Source organism: Salvia splendens, chromosome 19 (assembly GCF_004379255.2).
Source record: "Salvia splendens isolate huo1 chromosome 19, SspV2, whole genome shotgun sequence".
NCBI lineage: Eukaryota > Viridiplantae > Streptophyta > Magnoliopsida > Lamiales > Lamiaceae > Salvia > Salvia splendens.
This window is the reverse complement of record NC_056050.1, coordinates 15,600,645-15,610,906: the sequence shown is the minus strand read 5'-3', so window position 1 is coordinate 15,610,906 and position 10,262 is coordinate 15,600,645. Positions and strand designations below refer to the sequence as shown.

The window sequence follows — 10,262 nt, the reverse complement described above, 5'->3', positions numbered from 1 at the left end:
AATGCCCGCTCCACATCCTTGCGCGCTGCTTCTTGACGGCTCGCAAAGTATGTCTTCTTTTGTCCGAGCGGATGCTTGATTGACTTCACAAAGACGGGCCAGTTTAGGTATATCCCATCCGCCAAATAGTACCCCATATTATGCTGGTTGCCGTTGGCGACGAAACTGATGGCGGGACCAACGCCATTGCACTGAGCGTTGAACAGGGGCGACGACTGGAGAACGTTGATGTCGTTGTTGGACCCGGCGACTCCAAAATAAGCATGCCATATCCACAGCCGGTAGTCAGCTACAGCTTCAAGGATCATCGTGGGATGCTTGGCTTTGAAGCCGGTAGTGTACATCCCCTTCCAGGCGGCGGGGCAGTTCTTCCACTCCCAATGCATACAATCTATGCTGCCCAACATCCCAGGGAACCCGTGCACCGACCCATGCATATCCATCAGCATCTGGCAGTCTTCGGGGCTCGGACTCCGAAGATACCGCTCCCCGAATATCGCTCTCACGCCTGCGCAAAAATTCTGCAGACATTCGACGGCTGTCGACTCGCCAATGTGGAGGTACTCGTCAAACATGTCGGCCGCGCCTCCATACGCCAGTTGTCTGATTGCGACAGTGCACTTCTGCAAGGGCGTGAGTCCGGGTTTGCCAGCTGCATCCTCTCTGATCCTAAAATACAGGTATCTTCTCTCTAAAGCACCCACGATGTGCAGAAACAGCGGACTATGCATCCTAAAGCGTCGTCGGAATAAGGCTTCCCCAAAACGCGGTTGCGGAGCGAAGTAGTCCGCATACAACCGAATATGTGCAGCAATGTGGTCAAGGGGTACTTGAGTTCGACGATGGATCGGCCGAGGTACCGCCGCCTGCTGCCGCCGCTGCGACCTCTGTTGTAGCAACCTCTCTATCGCACCTTCAACAGCGACCTCCAACTCATTCTCGCTATCACTTTCACTAGACATTCTAGATATACTTGAAATTAGAGATGTAGAGAGAGAAACTTGTTAACACAAGTGGTGCGAATGAAATAAAATTCAACGAGCCGTATATATAGAGTTTTAAAAAAAAAATTTAAAAACGGGACGTCCGACCGGACGTCCGACTGGACGCCACAATGGCGGACGTCCACCCGCCCATCGCGCCGACGTCCGAGGACACCCGACGTCCTCACGGGACGTCCGTATCCGACCCTAAATGCCACAATGGCGGACATCCCGGTCGCCCGTCGCGACGTCCGACCGGATGTCCGACCGGACGTCCGCCATTGGAGATGCTCTAAGTTTCAACATGAATATTGTTTTATAATGTTATTAATTTATAATCAGTGAATGTTTATAATTAATTAGTAGTCCCTTCATTCCGATTAATAGAGGTATTTCACTTTTTGCACCCTTTTTTTAAAAATAATGCACCGTAATAAATAATTAAAGTGAAGAAATAATTAAAGTGAAGAAAGAGTAATGTAAAAGATCTCTTAATTAATTTTTTCTTAACTATTTATTACTATTAATTTTGCAAAACAAGTACATAAATTAAACTTCACTGTTAAAATGGAACAGGAGGAGTATAACACATGTGCCGATGCACAGATTTTGGTGTATTTATATTATTGAAATTTATATTAAATAAACCACTATTAATTCAAATAAAATGTTAAAGTCAATTATGGATTTTGAGTTCAAACCATCATTATAATATGTAAGAGTATATAGGCTAATTATATTTAAGAAAACTTTATTCTCTCTAATGATATAGGTCTCTTTCTCTATTAACAATACTTTAATAACATTTTTTCTCTTACTTTACCAATTATGCATTAAAAAATATATTTTTAAATGTTGACTATTTTTAGGGACGGAGGGAATAGAGTAAAAGTCAATTTTTGTCCTAAACACATTACCAAAATACCAATTTGATCCAAAACATATGACCAAAATACGAATTTGGTCCAAAACATTCACTTTTTAAAAACGGGTACATAACAAAAGAAAATGTCGCGGAAGTAGTCCTTTTTTTACGGTTCGGTCAAAAAACTAACGGTCAACGCTAATTGCACAACGGCATGACCATTAGCCACAAAAACGTGTCCACGGCCACAAAAACTTGTCTAGCCCAATAACAGTCACGCCACGCCACAAATCGCATTATTTTATCAATTGTTGGTATTTTAATTGGACCAGAACAAAATTAATTGGACAAAAAGAAATAGAATGGAATGGAATGAAAAAAAATGAATTAGAAGTAGATATTTTATTGATAAAATTTTAAAAAAAAATCAAAAATATCTGGCGGACACCGCGCCGGCTTTCTATGGCGCGCAATAGGCGCCGCGGCTCGCCCTTGTCTAGCAGTAGACCGCCGCGGCTCACCTATTGTGGACATTCTAAGATGACTTAGTGAAAAAATGATTTAATAATTTTAACTACATAAAATGATGGACCTATATGTATAGTGTATTTATTATACATAGAATGTGTACACTCTTTCCATATAATAAATGTTGTATTTTTATATTAAGAGTGTTTCCATAATCTATATATCTAGCTGTAATTGGGGTTATATATATTTTCATTTGTCAAAAATTTATTAGCATGACATACCAGATAGGATTGCCACCTTGATATTTGACTAGGAAAATTTTTTTTCGACTATATTGAGCATTGTCATTTAATGCATAAATGGCATATATAAAAGTTGATAGTGGCGAAACTAGGTGGGGTCGGCCGACCCCGACGCCAGAGAACTTCTAGGTAATGCTGCCGACCCCACAACATCATTCCTCTGCCCCAAACCTAGCCGCGGCTATTAGGGTGTCCACTATAAGGCGGACACGCCTAATAGCCCCGCCCCAGTTTTTGTCCATAGCCCCAATTTTGTTGTCCATAGCCCCAAAATTCTATTTCCGCCACTATAGTGGACAACTCCAATAGCCCCCAAATTTTATAATCAATTTTCATTTTTAAATATTTTTTAGTTTCAATCAAGTGTAATTTAAATAATCGCAGTATAAATAACTAGAATACGAGGTAATTAGGCCCGAATATTCGTTGTATTGCAAACCGGTAAAATTATACATCGAGTAATTAAAATAAAATACAACTACAAAACTCCGGCACCGTCTACTCGGTGTCGGAGTCGGCTTCCTCGTCTTCCTCTTCTTCTTCTTCTTCTTCTTCTTCTTCTCCTCCTCCTCCTCTCTCGCTGCTGCCGGCCTCGGTATCCCCAGGCGCATTATCAACCAACCCCAGTCGACTCTCAAGCCGATTGATGAGCCTCTTGTAGACGTTCCTGACGTACGGGTCAGTTTCACCTGCGTATGACCTGCATACGTCTTGCAGTTGTTGCATCAACGTTACGTCTATGCTATTGGCCAATACCTCGTGGGGTTGCACCGTGGGCTGTGGGATTGGGGCAGACTGGGGGATGCGCGATCCGGACGCGGCCGCCGTTTGGCGTGAGGCACTTCTACCCCCTCTGGCTTTGCGGATAGCGGCCTGTTGTCCCATGGGCCGTCGTCGCCTAATGTGAGTCGCGGCTGGCTCTTCGACTTGCTCGTCGGACTGCTCGAACTCGTGCGAGCCGCTCCCACTGCTGTATTCCCGGGCAAGGTTGTGCCTTGTGCGCTTCGGGCCAGGAGCTGTTTCCACCTCGTTCGCCACGATCGACCTGAATTTCGGACAATCCGCGAGGACAAGATACTCCTCCCACAAGGTGAACTTCGGCTGGCTCGTCTTGTGGTATTGGCCCTCCGACAGGGTCTTAACATCTGCTACGCTTCGGCCACTCTCGGCGTTGCGAAGGTTGTTCTCGTATATGGACGCGAACAGCTTGGTAGCCCGCAGTATCCTACCGAACTTTTTTCGGATCTGTTCTGGGTTGCGCTTCTCGGCGTCGTCGGGCTTCAATTCCTCGTATGCCAACATGACGCGCCTCCAAAAACTCCCCGACTCCTGATCGGTACCCACCACGGGGTCCGAAGTGATAGAATCCCACGCCTTCGCCACGGCAATGCTCTCGTCTTTGCTGTATGGCTTGCCGCGGCTGGACCGCTCGGGCTGATCACCGCTACCGCCGGCGCCACTGCCCTCGCTACTCGCAATGCCGGGGCAGTTGCCCGAGTGTCCACCGACGTTGCCGGTGCCACGAATGCCGCCTCCGCCCCTAGGGCCTCTGCCCCTACCGCCACCAGAGCCCTGACTGCCGCTACCTCCCCGGGTCGGAACGGGTGTTTCCACCCGCGCTGCCGGCGTATCTGGGATGCCGGAACTGAGCAGACCCAGCATAGTATCAAATGCGTCTTGATCTGCTTCGGTGATCGGAGATTGGCTGGCTTGGAAAGGGGAACCCGGCCGCGGCAGGTGAAGCGTCTAGGTTGGGTCGGTAATCTCCAAAAGCGGAACGACTCAGATTCCGATGTAAAGCGGGCGGCGTTGGTGAGGATCTCCACGACTGAGATGGAGGAAGGGGTGGACTCGATGCCCACGGTGGTGGAGATTGATTCCAACTCCAAGGCTGTGACGGAGCCGCATATCCGCCAAATCCTGACGGCTGAGAAGCATATCCGCCAATACCCGATGGCGGCGAATGATGGGCCGACGGCTGAGATGGATTGCTGTCATATCCCGATTCCTCAGTGTCGGGTGATTCGTCGTCTCCTCGGTGCATTTTGTAGAGAGTGTTTTTGTAGAAAGTGGGTGTATGGATTTTGTGAAAATGAGAGTGGGGGATGAAGGGGAGTGGTATTTATAGATGAAAAAACGAAAAAAAAAATTCAAAAAATGCGGCTATAGCCGCGGCGGATATCCGCCACTATAATAGCCGCGGCTATAGCCGCGCCTATACACCCACTGCCGCGTCCTCGCCCCACTCGCGGCGAAGCCTTGTCCGCCGCCCTCCCCCCCACCAGCCGCGTCCACCCTCGCGGCGGACACCCCCTCCACTATAATAGCCGCGCCTACCGCCCCGCTTCCGCCCCGCTCGCGGCTATAGCCGCGTCCACCTTATAGTGGACGCTCTTACCCTACTTGTTTTTAATTTAACTGGTCTTCAAATTTTAGTCCTTGACTTTCTTTTTCCTTGACTTTCTTTTTATTTAAAATAGCGCAAATTGCCCAGACTTATAGTAGTATAATAATTTCCAGACTTAAAGTAGCCCAAAAGGCCGGGATTTTCTTTTTATGTTTGAGAATATCTTCAAAAAATTGTTTTCTGGATTTAATGGAATGGGAGTGAAGATAGTATTTGATTTATTCTGATATATAATTAATGTTTTGGCATATAAATATTTAGATAATTTGATTGATAATATGTTTCATAATTGAACTTGGAAGTAAAATCGGAGTTTTGTAAAATTCTGTATTTTTAGTTATATAACAATAGTATTGTTTTCAGGAAATGAACACCGTGATATTATTGAAAATATGATTTACTAGTTAGTAGTATGAGATTTTAATTTTTACTTTTTTATATTGTATGCAATACCAAGAGATATTTTTATAACTTACTATGGTAGGTAGTACTAAATGATAGCGTTATACTATAAATTATCCTATATTTTTGTGAAAAATAATACTTTATTTAAATATGTATATTATTTAATTTTCAAATACTCACGAAAAATTAATTTCTGGATCCGTCATTATAATGGACATTTTTCATTTTTAAAAGGATAACTCGTTAGATTTGATTCATGTATGATGAAATAATGCTTTTCAGGCATATAAATAGTATCTTAGCTACCATAATGTATCATTACAAATCCCGATATTACCTTGTTTGGAGTTTTGTTCATAAATTTTTTTTTAAAAAAAAGCAAATTAATATTAGCATGTCATTCGGTTACAGAGACTATTTAGAAAAGTTAAATGTTTTTGTTCTAATTCCATTTTATGAATTGGGTCAATGGGTACAAAGTTGATGCCTAGATGCGTCAATTTTCCCGTGACGACTTTTCTCTCTATATATATAAATCCCCACTGCATATTTTTCAGTACAACTGATCCCACAAAACTGGGCAGCGACTCTAAAATTGTGACGGACTTTTCTTGTTACAGAAATTTTTCGAGAATGACCAAGTTGTTCATGTCTTGTAGCCACCGCATCATTCTCTTCAAAATCAATGCCTTTTCTGCATATATTATCTACCTTCTCTCACTCTCCTGCGTTGGTTTCGGACTTCTCAAGGCTTCGAAGCCAAGAACCGATGACTTCACGCCTCGAAACATCGACCTGTTCTACACCTCTGTGTCGGCCGCCACTATCTCGAGCATGTCAGCTGTGGAAATGGAGGCTTTCTCCAACGCGCAGCTCGTTGTCATGACGTTTTTAATGTTTGTTGGGGGCGAGATCTTCGTGTCCATGCTCAGAGTCCACTTAAACGCGTTCAAGGTGACTAGGAAACTCCGTGTTGTCAAAGTGCATGATGAGACAGGGACCCTGTCTCATCAGGATTTTGATGATGAGTCTCTCAAGTATGATTCTATTCGATTTCTGGGTTGGGTAGTGTTGGGATATGTTGTTGTGGTGCAGACTATTGGGATCGCGTCAGTTCTGATATATCTAGGCCTTGTTTCGGGCGCAAAGAATGTGGTCCGAAACAAGGGGATCAAGAGATTGACCTTTGTTGTTTTCACAGTGGTGTCTAGTTTTGCTAGCTGTGGATTTGTGCCAACGAATGAGAATATGGTGGTTTTCAAGGAGTATTCGGGGCTACTTTTGATTCTCATCCCTCAGTTGTTGTTGGGGAACACGTTGTTCCCTGCAGCCCTGAGAGGTGTATTGTGGAGTGGTCGAAGAAATAATATGGCAAAATATCTACTGAGAAGTAGTGGCATGGAAATAGGATATATGGACTTGCTCCCCGGGCTGCACTGTGTGCTACTTGTTGCTACGGTGTTCGGATTTCTTTCCATCGGTTTTGCATTTTTCTCGTCCATGGAGTGGAACAATGCAGGCTTAGATGGCCTCAATACATATCAAAAGGTGGTGGCCATCTTTTTCCAATGCGCTAACGCTAGGCATGCCGGTGAGACTATCGTCGATCTCTCCACGATCGCCCCCGCCATACTCGTGTTTTTCGTGCTCCTCATGTTAGTCTCCCTCTCTCTTTCTTTCAATATATGTATACATAAACGCAATCTACTACACATGGTTAAATATTCTGACAATGACATAGAGCTTTCCTTCATATATTCACTCCGTCCGTCATTAAATCTCTCATATTTGATCGGTACAGGTTTTAAGATATTGTTTGACTTTATGAAGTAAGTGGGTAGAAAAGCTGGTGGAATGTGGGACCTATTTTAGTATATTGGTTTTATAATTAAATGTGAGTAAAATGAGTTAGTGGAATGTAGGTTACCAAATATGGTAAAAATGAAATGGGATATTTATTAGCAGACGGACGAAAAAGGAAAAATAGAACATTTAATGGCGGACGTACTTTGCTTTCGATGGTTTGGAAAATTTTAGTTTTATTAAACCCATAATTGCTGCATGATTGAAAATAGAAACTTCCACATGATTATGATTCCAAATTCTCACAGCTATTCCTCACTATTATGATGAGCACATTTTAATTAGTAAGGTTATTATTTATCTTATCCTGATCCCCATGGTAAGTGGTAACAAGGGAAATAAGTGGATATTCTCTAATGTCATACCGTATTACGGTCCATATCTCAAGTTTGTGCTTAATAAAATACAAATCATCATTATTATCATTGTCTGCCACAAAGTATTAACTAAACTATTGTTAGTATTACCGTTTATAAAAAAAATAGGCTTATTTCATTATTTTGGATTGGCCACAAAATATAATCTCATCTATTTACAGTAGTAAGTTTTTTCTCTCTTAAAGGGACGAGTCTCATTTTCCAAAATTTCTTTAACCATTTTTTTCATCTATCCGTCTCTTACTATTTATCAACTTTGCATTAAAACTTGTCATCATGCTAATCTAAACTAGTACTCCCTCCGTCACTTAATAATTGTCCACATTGCATCAAGCACGGATTTTAAGAAATGTAAAGGAAAATGGATTTAAAAGGTTAGTGGAATATGAGTCTCACTTTTATATACTAGTTTTATAATACGGAGTAAAATGTTAGTAAAATGAGTTAGTTGATGGTATGGCATACTTACCATTTATGGTAAAAGTGAAAGTGGACAATTAACAGGAGTCGGATGAAAATGGCAAAATTGGACAATTAACGGGGACAGAGGGAGTATTTGTATTTTTTTTTGGACGGAAGTAGTATAATCTATAAAATGTAGTGTTGTTTGAAGATTGAACAAACTAAAATACTTTTATGTCATAAGAAGTAGACATTATAATCACCAATATTTTATAATATTGATAATCTTGATAAAATATTATAGGTACCTTCCGCCATATACATCATTTCTACCTATTGAGAAGGATGAACAAATCACGTCAAAATGTGAAGGAAAAGAGAGAAGGAGAAATACAATTATCCAAACCTTCATATTTTCGCAGCTATCTTATCTTGTCATATTTATCATTCTGATTTGCATTACTGAAAGGAAAAGCCTTAAAGAGGACCCTCTCAATTTCAGCGTGCTCAATATTACATTAGAAGTCATAAGGTAACAAAATTAATGCTAATTTGTTCATTCTTTTTTTATTTCCTGTATATTATCTGAATTTACACACAACAGAGTGGCCTGGATCATTTTATTATCATGTGGCGCATGAATTTGGGTACTACACATCGATTTTACTATATAATTATTTTAAAAACTAAGACAAGAGAATTTTAAATAGCTTTGCATTTCCACCTTCCATTTTAGATTTAGGAGTAGTTATTTTCTGAAAAGATCCAAAAACATGATTTTTCTTTAAAAAACACAAGTTACTAAAAAAGTTTCTGGTCAGATATATTCTTGAAAACTGGAAATCAAGTAAAGACGAAGATAAAATTTTATTCCCATCTCACAAGATTCTTTAAATCACATTAATTAAAATTTAAGAATCTTCGACTTGTCTTAAAAAATTCCATCTTTAAAATTTATTCCGTGATGGGAGCGATCTACAATAATATATTTTTATATCTAACTTTCAAGACTTAGGGGAAAATTATAAATAAAATCGTACAGTAAAAGTTATATAGTATAAGGGTCACAAATTATGTGCGACATTTATTTATGATGAGTAGACTTTTTTTTTTACTTTTTTACAATGATAATAAATGACCCGTTTTTATTGTTCTCTAGAGGACTTTTGCAATAAAAAAGTCATATTTCATTAACTAACTAGTTCTTTTCTACATTTGACCAAACCTATAACAGAAAAAATTTCATATATATTATTCCATTTCTAATTTATTTATGACCACAATTTGCAGTGCCTACGGCAACGTTGGATTCACAACTGGTTATAGCTGCGATCGTCAGCTAAGAGCAGATCCAAAATGTGTCAACAAATGGTATGGATTTTCCGGAAAATGGAGTGATGAAGGTAAAATTATCCTCATAATAGTAATGTTTTTCGGTAGACTGAACCAATTCAACATGAACGGAGGGTGTTGAAGATGGCTACGTTGCATGCATGAGTGAGATGTCGATATACGTGGATGAAAAGCTGATGTGCATGATTATGAAGATGAGATGTGGAAAAATATCTTCACATGACCGTTGGCGAGCTGGATCCTAGTCAGCAATGAGTCAGCTTGGATTAGTTAGTTAGTTTTTGTTACTTTTGTTAGCTCTGTTCAGCTTTTCGGTTGCTATATATAGCTTCTCTTCTCCTTTGTAAAAACATGATTTGTGTGTGATCAATAATAGATCATTTTATCTCTCAATCTCATTCAATGTGTCTCGATTTATTGTTTTCTACATGGTATCAGTGAAAATCATCATATTTCCGTTGTTCTACTTCTAATTTCTACCTTTTCAATGGCTCCTCGCGGCGGCGGCAATCAGATCCAGCCGGCGGAGGACATTTCCAATCCTTTTTACCTTCACCCGAGCGACAATCCCGGTCTCCAACTGGTATCTCAACCTCTCACTGGCTCCAATTACATCAATTGGAGTAGATCTATGTCTACGACTCTCTTAGCTAAGAATAAACTGCTTTTTGTCAATGGTGTTTTGTTGAAACCAACCGATGATGATCTCTTATATCATGCTTGGATTCGATGCAATAGTATGGTAGTTTCCTGGATTAGGAACTCATTATCACCTCAGATTTGTTCTAGCATCATGTATCTAGATGATGCAAAGGAAATCTGGTCAGATCTGCG

General features: G+C 40.9%; 1 protein-coding gene across 1 annotated transcript; it reads left to right on the top strand.

Moving 5' to 3' along the window:
* Nucleotides 1-6,009: 6,009 nt before the first annotated feature.
* On the top strand, nt 6,010-9,824 carry LOC121778531 (probable cation transporter HKT7). The gene is made up of 3 exons (XM_042175904.1): nt 6,010-7,088; nt 8,380-8,607; nt 9,366-9,824. The coding sequence occupies exons 1-3, from the start codon at nt 6,067-6,069 to the stop codon at nt 9,547-9,549; spliced, it is 1,434 nt and encodes a 477-aa protein (XP_042031838.1). The 5' UTR covers nt 6,010-6,066; the 3' UTR covers nt 9,550-9,824.
* The last annotated feature ends 438 nt before the right edge of the window (nt 9,825-10,262 follow it).